General features: G+C 35.1%; 5 protein-coding genes across 5 annotated transcripts; 2 read left to right on the top strand and 3 right to left on the bottom strand.

Moving 5' to 3' along the window:
- On the bottom strand, positions 1-5013 carry LOC124822581 (uncharacterized). Its single transcript, XM_088099013.1, has 3 exons — positions 4813-5013; positions 4678-4730; positions 1-443 (listed from the first exon to the last, which is right to left on the bottom strand). Exons 1-3 carry the CDS (start codon positions 4901-4903, stop codon positions 324-326), a joined length of 264 nt encoding a protein of 87 aa, XP_087955139.1. The 5' UTR covers positions 4904-5013; the 3' UTR covers positions 1-323.
- On the top strand, positions 455-4245 carry LOC148192250 (uncharacterized). The gene is made up of 3 exons (XM_088099012.1): positions 455-2983; positions 3064-3466; positions 3545-4245. The coding sequence occupies exons 1-3, from the start codon at positions 1536-1538 to the stop codon at positions 3917-3919; spliced, it is 2226 nt and encodes a 741-aa protein (XP_087955138.1). The 5' UTR covers positions 455-1535; the 3' UTR covers positions 3920-4245.
- Positions 5014-6199: 1186 nt separating the features above from the next.
- Positions 6200-8452, bottom strand: LOC124822571 (pentatricopeptide repeat-containing protein At1g34160). Its single transcript, XM_047294592.2, has one exon. The coding sequence runs from the start codon at positions 7999-8001 to the stop codon at positions 6268-6270; it is 1734 nt and encodes a 577-aa protein (XP_047150548.1). The 5' UTR covers positions 8002-8452; the 3' UTR covers positions 6200-6267.
- A 291-nt stretch (positions 8453-8743) lies between these two features.
- On the bottom strand, positions 8744-11820 carry LOC148192249 (protein RETICULATA-RELATED 4, chloroplastic-like). The gene is made up of 8 exons (XM_088098697.1): positions 11239-11820; positions 10600-10668; positions 10347-10478; positions 10163-10216; positions 10045-10089; positions 9571-9710; positions 9306-9431; positions 8744-9209 (listed from the first exon to the last, which is right to left on the bottom strand). The coding sequence occupies exons 1-8, from the start codon at positions 11749-11751 to the stop codon at positions 9161-9163; spliced, it is 1128 nt and encodes a 375-aa protein (XP_087954823.1). The 5' UTR covers positions 11752-11820; the 3' UTR covers positions 8744-9160.
- A 2995-nt stretch (positions 11821-14815) lies between these two features.
- LOC148192248 (large ribosomal subunit protein uL1c-like) lies at positions 14816-19862 on the top strand. The gene is made up of 7 exons (XM_088098796.1): positions 14816-15201; positions 16044-16223; positions 16331-16385; positions 18127-18254; positions 18915-18998; positions 19234-19359; positions 19444-19862. Exons 1-7 carry the CDS (start codon positions 14860-14862, stop codon positions 19576-19578), a joined length of 1050 nt encoding a protein of 349 aa, XP_087954922.1. The 5' UTR covers positions 14816-14859; the 3' UTR covers positions 19579-19862.
- Positions 19863-19876: the final 14 nt, after the last annotated feature.

Genomic DNA, 19876 nt, shown 5'->3' with positions numbered 1-19876 from the left:
GGCATCAACTTGCATGCATAGCTTCATATATTAGATTATGAAAATGGAAACAATCACATCTGTTGAATTCATAAAAGTTAAACTTCCTCAATTACCACAGACATGAAATTTAATGACCACTACAATTTCCCAAATAACTAATAATCAACAACCACAAAGAAAGGGAAATTCCCACCAGTAAATACACCCCAAAATACTCCCAGCAAAGTGAAATTATCAAAATTGATTTACAATTTATAACCAAAAAGGCTCTAAGACAATGCATCATTCATAAGATACATTCAGCTATAACAAGAATCCCTGTTTCACTCATAATTAACAATTTACTTAGCACCACTTGGTTGCTCTAGTGGAGGCTTAATGATGCCTAATTGGCCACCATCCTTCGTTGCTAGAGTCGCTGCTTTGATCTCATTGCATTGATTAATGAATTTGCTAACCTCCTGGTTTAACACAATTTCAACCAAACTTAGTAAAAAAAAAAATCAATATTTGAAATATCCATCAACAAATCCCAAAAGATAAACACGTCAAATCTCCATAAAACTATATCAGGGAACAGTATAGAAGGTCCATCCATAAAATCTATCAAATTGTAATATAATCGCTATAATGATCATTGAGAAACATATAGAAGTTATGAAAAGCAATTACAGAAACCTAATTTGCTGCTAAACAGTCATTCCCACCCCCAGTACAACAACATACATTCAGAACCATAAAGTCCTCAGAACCAAGGTTATCAAACTCGCGAGTTAACTCGTTAACTCGTCCGAGTTTACGTTTTCAGCCATGGTTGCCGAGTTAACTCGGTACCAAACTCGTTTTTGGACTGAACTCGGTAGAATCGGACATGGACTCGGTGGAATCGTTCGGAATCGCGATTGCACAGCGATTCCACGAGTTCGAAAAAAGCCAGAAACGAAGAAAAGCATGGTCGTTTTGGTTAGGGTTTAAAACCTGATTTTCACTCCACCACTGTTTAGCGTTTCGTCCCTGTCGTCCGCCTGGTTTTCACTCCACCACTGATCTTCGTCGCTCGTGGTGCTCCGCTCGGGATCGCGCTTGGTCCGGTTGCAGATCGTGGTCGTCGTCGCAGATCGTGGTCGCCGTGCGTCGTCGCAGATCGTGGTCGCCGTGCGTCGTCGCAGATCGTGGTCGCCGTGCGTCGTCGCAGATCGTGGTCGCCGTGCGTGGTCGCCATCCTCGCCGCCATCCTCGCCGCCATCCTCACCGCCTTCCTCGCGTCGCAGGTACGCTCTTCTTCTTCCAGCCGCTGGTGGTGGGTGGGTGACGTTTTATCATTGAAAAATTATAACCCGTGAGTTACGTTTTTCAATTATATTAGGATTAGGAAATGAATTTTTTATTCTTTTAGTACATTAGAGGGGAGAAATATACTGGACATTTCACTGCACCACTTTACAACATCATTAGAGGGGAGACGGCACTGCACTGCACGCAAGTTTTTATTCCATTTTTAAACTTTTGCACATTTTATTTTTAATATTTGTAGTGAAAAAGCTTACCTCACTATGTCGGGAAACGCATCAAATTCAGGAGAAGTTAATCCAAGTGTATCTTCATCAGTTAGTAAAAGTAGAAGTAAAAATGCTCCAGGAAACCGATCTGATATTGGATGGAAATATGGATTTGATGTTAATGGTAATGGAAGAAAAGTGAAATGCAACTATTGCTCAAAGATTGTAAGTGGAGGCATATTTAGATTTAAGCATCATCTTGCTGGAACTAGAGAAGATTCTGAGCCTTGTGCTTCTGTTCCGGATGAAATAAAAAATTTGATGATAAAAGTAGTTGCAGAAGCTAAGAATGCTTCATTAAAGAAAAGAAAGATAAATATCGGTGAAGACGAGGAAGAAAGTGAAAATTTTGAAGGAGGACACAAGGTATTCGGTTTTAAAGGAAAAGAAAAAGTTGCTACTACTAGTAAGGGGGGAGTTCAAGCAACTATAAATCAAATGATGAAAAAAGGATACAAAGAAGAAGTTGATGCTCAAGTAGCTGAATTCTTTTACACCAGTGCCATTCCTTTCAATGTAATTAGAAATCCAGCATTTGCAAAGATGTGTGAAATGATTGGTAAGTATGGAGTTGGATACAAACCACCATCTTATCATGATATTAGAGAGAAGCTCTTGAAACAAGCTGTGAAGAAAACAGATGCAAATCTTGAGGAATATAAGGAGGAGTGGAAGAAAACTGGATGTACAATTATGTCTGATGGTTGGACGGATAGAAAAAGACGTTCTATTTGCAACTTCTTGGTGAATAGTCCTAGAGGGACGGTTTTTCTTTATTCACTTGACACTTCAGACATTTCAAAAACAGCTGATAAAGTTTTCAAAATGTTGGATGATGTTGTCGAGTTTGTTGGAGAAGAAAATGTTGTTCAAGTTGTCACTGATAATGCTGCAAATTTCAAGGCAGCCGGAGAGTTGTTGATGCAAAAGAGGGAAAAATTGTATTGGACTCCATGTGCAGCACATTGCATTGATTTGATATTCGAAGATTTTGAAAAAAATTTGAAGGTCCATGAATTGACCATTAAGAAGGGAAGAAAAATTACAACTTACATTTATGGGAGATCAATGTTGATTTCCTTATTGAAAAAGTTTACTAAAGGTAGAGACCTTATAAGACCGGGTGTGACTAGATTTGCCACGGCTTATTTAACTCTTGCTTGTCTTCATGAATTGAAGGCATCGTTGTTGACCATGTTCAGCTCTGAGGAATGGAAGACAAGCAAGTTTGGAACTTCACAAGAGGGGAGAAAAGTAGCACATGTAGTATTAGATAGCCGATTTTGGAAGAATGTCTCCATATGCTTGAAAGCTGCTGCCCCTCTCATGGTTGTCTTAAGATTAGTGGACTCAGATGTAAAACCTGCAATGGGTTTCATTTATGAAGAGATGGACTGTGCAAAAGAGAAGATTAGGTCTAACTTTAACAATATCAAAAAGAGGTAAATTTTCAAACTTTTACTCATTCAATGTTTAATTACTTATGTGTTAGATTATTTCTGATATAGCATGATTGATGTAGTTATGAAGAGGTTTGGAGAATAATTGATGCTCGATGGGATAATCAACTTCATAGGCCTTTGCATGCAGCTGCCTATTTTCTAAACCCTCATTTGCACTATGAACCTAACTTTAGATCTGATGATGGTGGAGAGGTGAAAGAAGGATTGTATTTTTGCATGAGAAGAATGATACCAGATATGGCAGAAAGAAGAAAAATTAATTTACAAATTGTTGAATTTCATAATGCTAGAGGCCTGTTTGGAATGGAAGATGCAAAAGAGTGTAGGAAAGAGTTAAATCCTGGGGAATGGTGGGACATGTTTGGTGATGGAACTCCAGAGTTGAAGAGATTTGCTATTCGAATTTTAAGCTTGACTTGTAGTTCTTCTGGATGTGAGCGTAATTGGAGTTCATTTGAAATGGTAATTTAAATTATTTTTAATTTATAAATTCCTTTATTATGTTTATATCTTCACTAAAAATATTATCTTTCATTTTAGGTTCATACAAAGAGAAGGAATCGTTTACATCAAAAAAAGATGAATGATTTAGTTTATGTGATGTATAACTCCAAGCTGAAAAGTAGACAGATTCGAAAAACTATAGCTCTTCCATTTGATGACATAGAATCAGATGATGAATGGATAGCTGAAGAGACAGATGATGTTGTTGAGATTGATCAAGTTGAAGGTGAAAATGATAGTGAAAATGTTCACTTAGATGGAGCAACAACAGATCCTATTTTAGATGCTCTTGATCTTGATAACATAACATTTGAGAACAATGAAGATGCACAACATTCATCAGAGGAAGAGTTAGATGATGATGATGATGATGGAGATGATGATGCCATTATTAGAGGATTAGAGGATTAGGCATAGAGACTTTGACATTTCAATTTATATTTTACATTATATCTTTATGTTATGAACAATATTTCTATGAACTTATGTATTTCAATTTATATAATTTTGTTATCTTATTTGAATTAGAATGTTATTTATATTTTTTTCATACAAAGTAAACTCTTACGAGTTTACGAGTCGAGTTTACGAGTCGAGTTTACGAGTCGAGTTTACGAGTCGAGTTTACGAGTCGAGTTTACGAGTCGAGTTTACGAGTCGAGTTTACGAGTCGAGTTTACGAGTCGAGTTTACGAGTCGAGTTTACGAGTCGAGTTTACGAGTCGAGTTTACGAGTCGAGTTTACGAGTCGAGTTTACGAGTCGAGTTTACGAGTCGAGTTTACGAGTCGAGTTTACGAGTCGAGTTTACGAGTCGAGTTTACGAGTCGAGTTTACGAGTCGAGTTTACGAGTCGAGTTTACGAGTCGAGTTTACGAGTCGAGTTTACGAGTCGAGTTTACGAGTCGAGTTTACGAGTCGAGTTTACGAGTCGAGTTTACGAGTCGAGTTTACGAGTCGAGTTTACGAGTCGAGTTTACGAGTCGAGTTTACGAGTCGAGTTTACGAGTCGAGTTTACGAGTCGAGTTTACGAGTCGAGTTTACGAGTCGAGTTTACTGGACTCTCACGAGTTTACGTAAACTCTCGAGTTTGACAACCTTGCTCAGAACTATGAACACCCAAAAGGAATAAAGTGAGTGGGAATAAAAGATGAGCTAAAGGGACTTACACGATCAGCATCCATCTCCTTTGTGACCTTGGATGGCTTCACGAATCTCTTTCCTGCGAAGAGAAACAGTAAGAGATTATTGCAAAAGATCTTGCACTGGAAGGAAAGAAAAACAAACTTAAAAAAGGGTAAAACCTTTGCGAGTAACAGGGGCTTTCCCATGACGATTGGGAGGAATTGATTTCTTCTTGGCTTTACCCTTGAATAGATTCGCCTTCTGCGTCATTTATCTCAGAGTCTGATTTCTAGGGTTAGGGTTTTAAGTGCAATCGGTTTGGGAATTATGTATGGTTGTGAAGTGACACACCAAGTTGAATAATAGGTATCTTTACAGCTTTATACAGTGGATTAATGAGGAAGATAAAAGGAGGCCCGTGTTTGCTTTAATATTTTACATTTTATATTGAATTTTCAGGAATTAATGTTAATATACATTTTAAATTGGATTTTTGGGAATCTATACTTTACACTCTAAAATGCTGATACTAATTATTAGTTTATAAAGCTTAAAAATGTTTTCTGATATTTTTTACATAATCATATTTTAATCTAAAAATCATTAAATATAATTATTTTTAATTGTTCGTTTAACAATTTTTGTAATTACTCGTATTAATTTTTTTTCATTATAGTCCATGTACCGATAATTTAATTTGGATCACATATTTTATGATATTTTATATATGTTTATCAATAAATTGTTTAATTTACAAATAATAATACTATCATATATTTATTATTTATTATGTTTTTCAAAATTATTGAATACTTGTCAATATGCATACATCACATATTATATTTTATTATTTTTAAAATAAATGTATCGATTTATCATATTTTATTATGTTGGTGGTTTATATTTTATTTTATTCTAAATTTGTTATTAATTATATATAAAATTTGGTCAAATGTCCCTGTTTGTGACATTACAAACAAATTTTAAGGACAAAACAAATTGTGTTAAAGAGAATAAAATGTATCTAATTCTTCAATGAAAAAAAAAGTGTAGCCTAAAAAATTCCAGCCAATCTAATACAATAAAAGTGTTTTCTTTTAGGTTTTTATAACTTTATGGGATTTTCTTGACTGTGTTTCTTTTGCTTTGAAAAACATTTTGAAATACATGTATGGAAATATTTAAAAAATAATCGAATTTAACATCAAGCACGGTCTGTAGTATTGATGTTCAAATAATAGAACTAAAAATAACTGTAACTTGACCTCAAAAGTGAGCAACACATCTAGGAATTAGTGTTTTACTTGTCATTTAGCTAAAATACATTTTTCTTCTATTAATTGCAAGTTCAAACTCCTCATATTATGAACAGAAAATGTTGGATTTAATGCTGTCGAAATTTGTTATATATAATTGAATTAGTTTGAATTCAAAATAAAAAATGGTGCAAATTAGATCAAAGTGGGTAATTTTTTCACCAACAATTTCTGTGTATTAACCTTTTATCTTTCTTTTCCTCTCCAGTCACATTACCTATCTTATCCATCTATTCCTGAAATGTTGTGATTAAGTTACTTGTGAGAAATTCACTGTACTAGTAAATACAGAAATACAATAAGCATTCTGATATAATTTTACCAATAATCTCTGCAAGAACATACACCTTCTTTAAATCTGTGAAATCTGGCTCTATCACGCACAATAATCTCCCTTTTATAAACAATTGATATGATTTTTATCACATCATGACAATCCACACATATTCTAAGGTTCTTTATGACCTGAATTGGTGTTCCATCACCTGTACTAATTAAACCATATGCCACTGCCAACTTCTCGCTGTGATAATTAAGCGCATTCTCTTTGTCTTCCTCCCCGATATCATGCAGCACAAGATTAGTCTCTGCTTCATATCTATATGCTTTAATCCTGAACTTGATCTCATCAAGTTTTGCATATATCTCTTTGGAACTCGGATGACTCTGATCAGCATTCACAAACTTGTGGATACTACCATCAATCTCTGTGTAACTAAATCCTGGCACCTTCCTCACATCCCTGATCTTCATGGCCTCCCTCACCCTCCCAACATCATACCATCTTTGTTGCGCTGCATAAACATTCGATAACAACACAAAATCCCCACAATGGTTTGATCCCATCTCCACCAGCTTCCTTGATGCCATCTCAGCCACTTCCACGTTCCCGTGAATCTTACAAGCCCCAAGCAAGCTCTGCCAGAGCACCACATCAGGAACCATAGGCATTGAGTTTATGATGTCACACGCCTCTTTTATCCTTCCTGCTCGACCTAACAAATCAACCACACTCCCATAATGCTTAACATTAAGTTTCACTCCATACCCCTTCATCATATCAAACAACCTAACCCCTTCTTCCACCAAGCCAGCATGGTTGCATGCACACAATGCAGCAAGATAAGACACCGCATCAGGATCCACTCCATCCGCAGCCATCTTATCCAAAAGCTCAAGCGCCTGATTGGCATCACCGTTCATCGCAAGCGCCATGATCATAGTGTTCCATGTGACAAGACTCTTCTTGCAGTTCATGCTAACAAACACGGAATAAGCCTTATCAACAAAGCCACATTTTGCGTACATATCAATAACTGCGTTACAAACAATCACATTAGTGTCTAGCTTCTCGTCCACAACATAGGCATGAATAATCTGCCCATGTTTCAAAGCACCCAATTGTGAACAAGCGGAGAGTGCACCCAGAACAGTTACCTCATTAGGTCGCCACCCCTCTTCCTTCATTCTGTTGAACAAACCTATAGCCTCATTGGGTCGGCTTCCTTGAGCCAACCCAGAGATCATTGCATTCCACGAAGCAATATCTCGCTTTTGCATATTATCAAACACCTTATGGGCAGCATGAAGATCACCGGTTTTGGCGTACACATCCAACAAAGTGGTCAGCAACAATATATCAGCTTCGAACCCAAAACGCAGAAGCTGAGAATGAATCTGTGTGGCTTCGGAGAAGGCCAATGCGCGCGCACAGCCCTTGAGGGCGAAGGAGCACGTCAAAGCGTCCACCTTTTGGGGACTGCGTGAAATGGCGCGGTACCATGACAGGGCCTGCATCGGTTCTGGGCTTTGGGCTAGGCCTCGGAGAACGGCGTTCCAGTCGTTGGTGGAAGGGGTCTGGATTCGCCGGAAAATTTGGCCTGCGAAGGAGAGGTCGCCGGCGGGGGAGATGGAGCAGAGCTCGAGGAGCTTTGACCGGGAAGGGTGGAATTGGAATTTTCCGGTTGTTATGAGATGCGCTTGGAGCTGCTTCATGCTAATCAGAGACCTGCATTTCTGCAACAATGAATCCAATTGATACTGGGCGGTCATGCTATCGAACGAATCACATCTAAATTCAAAATCTTAATTTTGAGTTATATTATTTATATGTTTTATAAATACGCTAATGAAAACATGAGCTCTTATCACAGGCGTTAGTTATTTAACATTCGGTCAAAATTCTAACATTGATACTAGTTTTTTAATGAAAGTAGGAGCTAATACTGACCATTGGAGCATTTTATTCATGATAATCAGTACATTTCTTTATGATTTTGTCAAATTATATTGCCTTGTTTCTAGACATGATTCAAATAAAATACCGTGAGTTTTTACTTGCGGCAAATGTAGTTTGGAAATTAAATCATACAACTCATTATATTTTTTGTTGTTTTACGTAATTTCTTAAGCTTGATTTCAGTTTCACTGTCACATAGAACGATTAAAACTCGATCATAGTTTTAAACATTTTTCTTGTTGCAGAAATTAAAAGGAGATCATATATTCCTTATCTTCTAGCTCTTACTGTTTCGTGACAATGCACAAGTATATGAAAATTTGAGTGAAGTATATGCATGTAAAGAATAAACTTGAGTTTACTTTTATATAATTCCGTGTATATTATTTTTGTGTTCTGGCATGTACGTATACCACGGGCTTCTTCCGAGGTAAACAATGAGTGAACAAACTTTAGCAACTATTGAAGTGAACCAACTCTTAACTCTTTTTTTCACTTTAATGCTCAAATGGCAACAAATAAGAAAAATGGTATGGAATGGTTAAGCAACCAATATAACAGAAGAAAATTGATGACCAATGTGAAAAGAAATAAAGTTACACAGCAGTTTATTAGAGAACTACCAATTTGAATTTGATTCCTTTCCATTCAACTTTAGATGCAAAACAAACACACAAGGACAATAGAGGAATTGCCCCCACAAATGTGTAGTAAAGATTTGACTCAATTTCATCTCATGGTGCAGCTTTCTGCTTGCTACGAGGGATGGATCTTGTAAACGACGATAATTGGAGACTCGTGGTGCTTGCTGACCTCCGTCATTGCTCAATGTACAATATTGCTTTAAGGAGGAATATAAAAAATACAACATACCAACTTTATTGCAACAATCAATCAACAGGGAAGATTTTAACCAAATCTTGTAACTGAGAGCCACTATGCCAATATCTTGTGACTGAAGAACTGTTATGCCTAATCCCGACTCCTCTGGACTCCAACCCAGCGAGCATAATCCACCCACCTGTAAGATACATGCATGTCAAAAATTATAAGAGGTGGAAAATAGCGAATTTAGTTAAATGTACAAAGACATATCAAGATAAAGTGACAATCTTACAATAATGAGCCCAAGAAAGTGTTTCCAGTTCTAACAACAAAGCAAATTGCGCTCAGCACAAGCTTGTGCTGGTGCAACAAAGGTTCTAGAATTCGTTGTTCAATAACTCCAGCTAGTAATTGGTACCTGGAAGAAGACAAAGATCTCCTCTTAGATTCTGTTTCATGCATGCAAGGGATAATTCATTACTATTAGGGTGTGATCCCTCACTCAATCCAAGAGAATAATTTCATCATAGAAGTTATTAGTTTATTTTTTTCAATACCTTAGGTTGCTAGATACTGACATGTAAACCCCATAGGTAACACTTGTCGATATTACCGGCAAATCCTCCGCCTCAGCGGCAAAAGATTTGTCAACCAATTTTCTTGCATTGATCAGTGTATTTGTTATACCTGTACCAATCTGAAAAAGCAATGCAATTACTCGTTCGTACAATACGAGTGAGTAATTGTTACACCAAATAATCAATCTTTTCATTAAATTAAAAATAAAAAGAGGCCACCAAAGGTATTGCATTTACCCTACTGTATACTTGTGAAGATTTTAAATCCCCGCAAAATATTATCAACAATTGGAAGATGGTAACAAGAGCAATAAAAAACAGCAAAAACGGCGTTTGTAATGTAGGCCAAGAGTAAGTCTGGTGGCCGAATGATTTTAAAAGAGAATTCACCAATCATCTTAAACTAGAAGAAGCTGAAACATGTATTTGAAAGCATCTGAGAAGTTAAATTACCAGTGATGCACCAGTCCCAACAGCAAATAGCTTTGCACCGTTACGCTGCATAAGAAATGTTGTTAAAAATCGTCACTGACAAAATACCCGCTTGAATTTCCTAGGATCCAACACGTACCACTATAGCACCTATTCTCTGGATGAGTGTATACGAGGTTCCGGCCAAAGCCACCTGTTGAGTGTTTACGAAAAATTAAACCCAATCACTCAGCGAGTGTAGTTTAAAAATACAATATTTATCACAAGACCAAAAATAATAAAATAAACAGAAGCAGATGAAGAGTAGTTTGGAAAGTGTTAACCTGAAAAGCGTTTTCAGGGCAGCCATAGAAAACTTTAGTAAGAATTCCAGCACTAACAGCAAGTGGTGGTCGAAGAGAAACTGTGGGAGCAGGAAGCCACACAAGCATAAAATCCGCTACAATGGCCATTATCTGTTCATAATTAAACGATATAATGATTAATGCCTTATTTGCACTGCATAGAAAACTCAGTTTTACAGAACATAAATGTAATGTACTAAGCAGGTTCAAGGAATGGAAGGGACACGCCTACCACATCGGCACAAACAAAATCAAGCTCCTTACTAAAATTTTCTTTGCGCTTCTCCAACTCCGCAGCAGTCTGAAAAGCAAAAGTGATCATTATTACAACCAGTGAACCAGATTACATGCATCACAGATGCTTCACTGAAATAGTCAAATACATAAAAATGGTGTGAATAACAAAGAAATCAAAGCTCCCTACTCTGTCAAGTTCTATTGATTTGTTGGATATCAGGTCCACTGGTCCAGAACATAATGCATAGCATCAGAAACTCTAGTTGTTAACTGCTACTGTTTTACTATGCCATCTATGTTTAGTTTAGTAGATTGACAGTGGCAATAATAATTTAGATGGGTGATAATATATCCTTAGAATATTCGAGAATAAAAGATCCAATTATATATATATTTTAGAATAGTTCACCATAAACATAAAAACATATTTTTGAATAACTTATCTCGACTCCCAAGAAAAGTGTAAAAAATGATAACTGTTCATCGAAGTAAAAAAAGAATTAGAAACCTGCAGGGAACGCTCTGTCTAGTACAGAGCACATTATACCATGTGGTAATTTTGGTTCATTTACATCCCATATCTAATGCATGCATGATAATATAGCTCAAGAAAGGTGAAATTGGGAAAAGGAACCTTCGTAAAGATGCCAACACCGCATTCCATGGCAACCTTGGCAAGGAACAAATCATCCGCTAGCAACCTCTCCTTAAAACCTCCGAAATTCAACAACCACCGGAACACCGCCGATTTTTCCAGCTCGAAAAACCTCTTCAGAATCGACCCCGGAACTCGCCCCGCCTCAACCGCCGCCGCTAAATCCGCCGGCAATTTCTCCAGCGGCCGCCCTGCCTCCGCGAGAACCAGGAGCGCCTCCTCTCTGTTTCGATCCCTGTCTTCCGATTCCCCGTCGCCTCCTCCTCCTGCCCCTCCACCTCCACCTCCTCCATGCCCTCCTCCGGTCCCTCCGCCGTGGGCCGCTGCAATAATGGAGGGTGCGGGAGATCGAAGAGATGTGAATTGGGGAGCATAGGCATAAGAGTTTGCGGGACGGAATGAGAGAGTGAAGGAAGGTAGCGGCAGTGAATAACGGTTTTGTAGAGAGAAGGAGCGCCCAGCGGAGAAGTTGGAGAAGGAAGCCACAGCCATTGCAGTTGCAGTTGGAGGGTGTGTGTGTGTGTGTGTGTGACAGAGAGAGAGTGACCGTTAAAGGTAGGAGTTTGGTGGTGGAGTGGAAAAGGGAGGTACATGACATGGACTTCTTTGTCAGACAGACACTCATCATACGCTAGTGGTCGTTGCCGTATTCACCACGCGCTATCCTCTGTCCTCAGATTTCCCGTAAAATTGGAATAACTACCATTACTTAATATCAATAAAAATCATACACAAATCAAATCATTATTTATTTACAGTTTAAAATAACTACACTACAAACGATCAATTACTATAAATCATAAAATAGTTGAGTTTGTATCATCACTTAACATACTGAATAATTAACTAAATCATTTAAATAATAAATTGTTGAGTCTATCTTATCATATATATTATACTAAATGATCAATCAAAGAATTTAGATGATGTTATTAAACTTAAATAGTTACTTACACACAATCACTCATAAACCAAATTAGGATGATGTTATTGAACTTAGATTATTACTTAACACATAGTCAGTCATAATCCAGACTAGTTCGTCTAAATAGTATTAAAATAGATTGATTAACCCAAAATTAAAGAATAATATTTAATTTAGATGGTAATTATATAAAATTTAATTAAAAATTTATCACAAAATCTATAAATTGACATTTCAAGTAAAAATGTAAATAACACACTAATAACAACATTCATTGTTATTTATTTAAATTAATCTCACTTTCATATCAAAATATATTTTATAAATACCGTTAAAATGATTTGAACACATGAAAGACTTTTTACCAAACAATTGTTAGACTTTAAACAACACGACAAATAATTCACATTAATCATATCCTCAAAATAATTTTATTTAGAAAGTAAATGTCAAATGATGGTAATATTGAATGTAAAGAAACATTTCTCCAAAATAAATTAAAAAAAAATTGTCTTTTTTTCATCCATTTTCTATCTGTATATAAAACTATCCAATTTTTAATATTCATTGCCAAATACATAAAACAAAGATACCTATACTTCATCCGTTGATTTTGATCTATCCAGCGAGTGGTGAGACTGAAAAAACTATAGCTATCTTTCTATTTCATGGTACTTATAAGATACACAGCTTTTCAACTGTAATCCATGTTTTTCACTGGAACATTTTAATATGAAAAAAGTCATTATTTCATAGGAAACTTTTTTTTTTTTAGTTTCCCAATTACTAACTGAGAAAATATAGACACGATTTTTTAGAATAATGGATCACAAAATCTAAAGTATAATCCTAAAAAAAAAAGGAAATTTTTTTTAATACATCACATTTTGAGTAATGAAGTTAAAATTAAAGTAAAAATACTAATATATAATCATATAATAATAATAAAATAATAATAGAAAAATCTTAATTTGTTAACCATATATTTTTTGTAAAAATATTATGTTAACTTTAGGAAATTTAAATTTTACTAAAAGTACAATACAACCTATTTATCACAAACCCAGTAAACATAAGTGCATTTCAATAATAACAAACTATTATTATAAAAGTGATAATTAAATTTTTATGTTTTGAAATATATTAAAAAACTAATACACTGATATGAATGTATTTTAAATATTCAGTGAAAAATAATACCAAAAAATCTAAAAGAAAAATCCAAACTCGATTACACCACTTAACGATCATTTCTCTCTTTGTTTTACTGGTTCGAGCGTATTTTATTAAAAGAAAGCTTAATAAGAATGCCATGAATGTTCCCAACATTCTTATGTTCATAATCATATTGCTTGAATTCTAGAATTTAATTAGGCTGTTATTTCTTTTCCATCCTAAGATACTATACATTTTTGGTACAATCTTACGATAGTTTCTATCAATATTTTAATTTCTAAGAATTCAATTATTCTTATTTAACAATTTCTCAATATTTATCAGAATTATCGAATACGATTTCTAAATTTTATTATCAGAACCCCATTAAACATTTCTTATAAATATTGAAACTAAAAAATCTATTAATTTATTATTTATATTTGACTGTATATATATATATATTATTAAAGAAAACGATTTAACAAGATTAAATAAATCTCTTTATCTCGTATTATTAACTATGTTATTATATATCCGAGATAGATACTATTATAATGATAATATAGATCACAATAAATTTTATAAATATAATTAGTATTTTAAAAAATATTCACTTAATATCTTGTATTTATATTTATAAATTTTAAACTTTTTTACTTATTTAAGCGTTAAAAAATTTCTATAAAAATATGATAGTATTTTATTTATTTGACAAGTAAAATAACAACCGAATAAAGTTTTATATTTTTTAAAAGAAGAAAAATAGTAAAAATAAAAAATAGTAATATCAACATAAAAAAATATGTATGTTAAAATATTATTTTTTAAAAACACTAATACATTAATTTTAACATTTTAAAAATATTAAAACTTTTTTAATATATTAAAATCAATATATCTTGAAGGAAAAAACAACATAAAAAAAACCAAATAGGCAATCTCATTCATCGTCTTAATCTTTAAGAGAAGAACTTCACCCAATCAAACAAATTTTATTAGTGGCTGATATATCACACAAGGCAATTGAAAACTACTTGATCATATATTGTGAAGGTTAGATTGAAACGACAGTCTAATCTAAGTTTTCAATGTATGGACAATATTCATCACTCGAGTCAAATGACAACGAAATGGAGCATACATTATTACACATTATATTATTATAATTTTCAGAACGATATTATCTTTTATGAGTTAAAAAATGGAAACATATCACTTAAAATTAATTAAGACCATAAATATTTAAAATTCCTCATTTTTTACTAACATTATTTTAGACTATAAATATGTTTAACATTAAACTCATTTTAATTTTTGCAATTGCAAGCACTGGATTTTCATTTTAATTTTAATTTTAATTTTAATTTATTTTACCCTGATATAACAATCCACGCGTCAATCGTAGATGATAGGAGACATCTTATCTTTTTTTTTTTTTTTTTGATATCCGGATAGGTATAGAAACCTAAGCTTGGTTTGGTTTGGTTTGCAGAGAGTGAATAATCAGAAACAGAGGCATGGCTTCGTGTACAACACCTCCTTCGCTTATGCTGGCTCATCCACAAGACCTTTCTTCTTCTCTTCGCTTCTTCTCTCACAGTCAGAGACCTCTTTCTAGAACATTCTCGTTTTGTCCTCTCGTATTGAAGGCCTCTTCCAAGTGGGTCCGGTTCAGTTTCCGAGCAGAGCCCAAATCCAGGACTAGCCATGCCGTCGTCGCTGCTTTGGCTGCCGAAGTTGAACTGGCTGAAACGGTCGACGACACGGTGGATGGAGTCGATGGGTCCGCCCCCACCGACGCTGTCGCCACCGTCAAGCCTAAGAAAGGCAAGGCTGCATTGCCTCTCAAGAGGGACAGAGTATGTGTAATATCTTTCATTTTTCTCAATTTTTTTTCTTTTTTAATTTATTTATGTCTATGGAGTTTTGGTTCGCTGGTTAATTTTTTTTTTTGAATAAATTTCATGGTTTGTGGTTTGCTTTCCCCCTTTTACTTATTTATCTGTATGTGTTTATCTTTTTTTTTTTTGGTTTGTTATTGCTTTTAAGTAGAAGTGTGTTGGTGTTTTTCTGTGTTCTGTTTCGTGTTCCATCGAGTTGATGATGAGTAATTGCTGCAGTGGTAAAAGGTGTATCTGAATGTCCTGAGTTTGTTTGAATGATATCAATAATGGGTTCCTTGCTCATTCAATTGAAGTTAAACGATGTTTGGAAGTAAAATTGCCTAGCGGTTCATTAAAGTGGGACGAGATGGGGTGAGATCCCCTGAAAAGATGTTGATGAAAAAAAACCAATTGAGTTATAATTTTATTTGGACCAAGTTTATGTATACCATGTCTTTTCGCAGAATAGTTATGTTTAATGGAATTTACATGTGAATATGTTCTGAATATTCAAGGGTGTATAGTTTGAGTACCAGGTTGGAGTTGCTTGTCAGCAGTACATCCTTGATTGTTAATGGTGGTGTAAAGTGTTTGTTCCATGATCATTCTAGGATGGCTTTTGCTTGTTTGGTCTCCTCCTTCCCATTTATTTGCACCATCAGTATCTTCCTACAGTTTTGATATAATTTTTACGAGATAGCCATCTGCCTACTTCTTCTATAATCGAGCTGAGTGCTTCGGTCATCAAGTTGTTCATATTTGATGTAATGTTTTAACCCTTTGTTTCAAGTCTAATTGTTCTTCTACTGTGTCACCAGTCAAGGTCTAAGAGGTTCTTGGAAATTCAACAATTGAGGGAGCGTAAGAAAGAGTATGACTTGAAGACAGCAATATCTTTGGTTAAAGAAACAGCTAAAACCAAGTTTGTTGAAACAGTAGAAGCCCATTTCCGCCTCAACATTGACCCTAAATATAACGACCAACAGCTGAGAGCAACAGTGAGTCTCCCGCTCCTTGGTTGATTTTGTTACATGCAGTTACATTGAGAACTTGAGATATGATGAATGAATTTTTAATTCTGAGTCTTATGATTCTTTCCTGACAGGTAAATCTGCCCAAGGGAACTGGAAAACCGGTTAAAGTGGCTGTTCTCACTCAAGGTATTTATGCTTCATAGTCTTCACTCCCACTTTTATTAGTTAATCATAGGTTTCCAGAAAATGCTGAAAGTAATTTTCTTAAAAGAGGATTCATACGAAAGGAAATGTATGGGCATAATAAGAAGGTAGCTTTTCTCTTCCACATGTGGACGTTGTGTTTCCCAGGCAAGGTATTGAAATACAGGATTTTCTGTGCCACTTCATAAATGGGAAGTTGTTTCATTCTGGCTTCAGAACTTTTAAACAACTAATATCTGGTAATTCTTTCAAAAGTGTGTTTTGGTAGAGTGTGATGGATCATGCTTCATGTGTGTACTAAGTATGAGTTGCTATGGTTGTGTATTTAAAGTATCTGTCTTTTTATTTACATGCCCAAATAAATAATTATGAAAGCAAAAGATTATACCCCCTTGTGATATGATATTGCCAGTCATACACTTTAGATTCTACAAAGTTCTAACCAACTAATGTCTGCTTTTACCAGCGTGCCATTTGAAGTTTTAATCCTTCCCTAAGTGGACTGTAATTTTGATCATTCTTCATCTGTCCTTGAGCTGCCTATCTTTTTCCTTTGGATAATTTTATGATCTTCACCCTGTCAGAATGTGTCTTGTCTGGCATACGCTTTAAGTTTTCATGTTAGATCATGACCCCTTTTTCTAAATATTTCTGTCATTTATCCCATCCTTCTGAAAGGAACATTAATCTTTGATCTGTCTCTGCTCTGAAAAATAAAAATGGCTGTAGCTGGAGTTGCTGATAGGGATCCACAGAAACAACTGCCACCCATGTCTTAATATTTTGGGTTTGCTACATGGATCAAGTAACACTATTGAGGTTGTACGAAACCATTAGTAAGCCATGTAGTGAGTAGAAACATTTAGAGTTAATTGTTAAAAAGGATGGCTGGTGATTGGGGTTTGGGATGGGTTGTGGTTAATTGTTTACAATTTTAGTTTTATGCATTGCTTTGTTTGCAAACTCACCCATTAGACGGATAGGTTTAAGAAGTCAAATTTCCTCAAGTAACAAGATTGTTGTACCATAAATAATAGTTACAGATTAACAATTAAATGAAAGTGCTTTGCTAGTCGCTCTGGGTTGTATATTTTGGGAGCCTGTTTTAGTGCGTTTTATTGTGCTGTTGGTGATCTGGTTCTGAATCTGAGCAGATATATGTCATAACAAGTTCTGTCTTAAGGTGTTTACTTTTGATGAAAAAGAACACTAAACTATTTAACTCATTTAAATGCTAAACTATTTATGTATATGAAATGGTTGTAGTGGGTAGGTAAGATCCAATTGTCTGTGTATGTAGCATGATTGAAAATTGATAGGTCAGATCCAACTTTTTTTCTATTCAATGTACACTCGTTATATCAATTTATTCAGTTTGTAATTGAAATAATTAAACTATAGTTTAATCTGTTTGATGAATTTTGAGTGGGTTCCTTGACTTTGAGTAGTTTCTTCTAGCTCTTTGTTTCCAATATTAAATCAAAGGTTTTGGTATGGAGGCCAAATCATCAAGGGATTGGGAAGTTTGTGGTGCTCTCCTTGCCCGGAAAAGCTGTTATGATATTGGATTGATATTTGTGGCTTGTCCAAGGTGCTCTGCAAGCGCTGTTGAAATGGACAAAACACTATTAGAGTTACCATTTATGCATTGCCTGTATTTTCTCTTATAGTTCATAATACATTTCTTGTTTTTACCAGACTAATCCCAAGTTCATTATGATAGGTGAAAAATTCGATGAGGCAAAAAATGCAGGAGCTGATTTGGTGGGTGGAGAGGACCTTATAGAACAGATAAAAGGAGGATTCATGGAGTTTGATAAACTAATTGCTTCTCCAGATATGATGCCTAAGGTGTTGCTTTGGTTATCTTTGTTTTAATTCTGTGATTGGATTAATAGATTTTGTCAATTTCTCATTCATATATATATTTGTATAATCTGAGTATCCCACAGAATTATTTAATCTCAATTAGTCATCTGTAAATTTTGTAATAACTGAATTATTTGCAAATCGGGTATCCTAATGCAGATAAAAAACGACCTTGTAAGTGCTTTGGTAAATTTAATTTTAATTAGTCTAGCAACCTCTGCATTCTATTAAATCAGGTGTTCTGAATGTATCATCTAGGCATGCTTTGTCTGTGCTTCTTAACTGTTAATTTACTTCACTTGCTGACCATCTTTTTTAAGTGAAAGTTTGAAACCTATAATTAGATGGCATCAAATGGATTGTGACCCACATGTTCCCGTTTGACATTTCAAAGTGCTTTTGATAAAATGCATATCTCTTCTATATTATTTTTAAATTAATTAATGAACTTAGGTGTTTTTGAATTTGGTTGCATGCTGTAAGGTAGCACTAGTACTCTTCAAAGGTACTATCACTAAACTTTTAGATATGCTGTTGACATGTTTTCTTTAATTATGAAGAGTTCAGTAATTCAATATATTTTTCGTTTTGCTATTTGTGATGGAACCACCCTTAATTAATTATGGTTGTTGTTTGTGTCAGGTTGCTAGCCTAGGGAAGATTCTGGGGCCAAGAGGACTGATGCCAAACCCAAAAGCTGGCACTGTAACACCTAATATCCCTCAGGTGTATTATCCACTTCTGTTTGCTTTTTGCATTGCTTGCATGTTGTATGCAGTGAACCGTTGTGCAAAAATGTACTGATTTAAGACTTAGACAACGCATTCTCATTTTGTTTTTTCATTTTCTCTGTAAAGAAATACGGGGAGGGAGGGATGAAAGAGAAATTACAAGAGAATCGGTGACAAATTTCAAGATTTTTTCTTATGGTTAATCAGAAACCCTTTTAAATCCATTACAGGCTATAGCAGAATTCAAGCAGGGAAAAGTTGAATACAGGGCAGATAAAACTGGAATCGTGCACTTACCTTTTGGAAAAGCTGATTTTACAGAAGAGGATCTTCTTGTAAACTTGCTTGCTGCTGTGGTATGTTCTTTCCTAAGCAACCTTTGTATCTGTATTTCTAACTTCACAATGATAAACCTGTAACCAACTTTCTAATTTTCACAGAAATCAGTAGAGACAAACAAACCTTCAGGTGCTAAAGGTGTGTACTGGAAAAGTGCCCACATATGCTCATCCATGGGGCCTTCAATCAAGTTAAATATCAGGGAGATGCTTGATTACAGACCTCCATCAGAATAGAACCTTTACCTGTAAATGCTCGTTTGAGTTCGGTCGGCCATCCCGGGTCCCATTGTGAGATATTGTCAAATATTTAGTGAAAGATGTTACCAAAGTTACATCTGGGGATGAACATGGGATATATGACACTGTGGTGCTTATATCTCTTCCAAATGTTTGCACACTACATTACATAATCTTTGACCCCCGGCTGAGGATTTTCCTTGCATTACTTTGTAACTAACACCAGACATCTAATTATATTTCCTTTCATGGGAATAAATTTTCACTTTTACGATTGATCATTAAGTATTTCACT

Source organism: Vigna umbellata, chromosome 9, assembly GCF_029865625.1.
Source record: "Vigna umbellata cultivar VRB3 chromosome 9, Vumbellata_1.0, whole genome shotgun sequence".
NCBI lineage: Eukaryota > Viridiplantae > Streptophyta > Magnoliopsida > Fabales > Fabaceae > Vigna > Vigna umbellata.
This window is presented reverse-complemented; position numbering and strand designations above follow the sequence as displayed.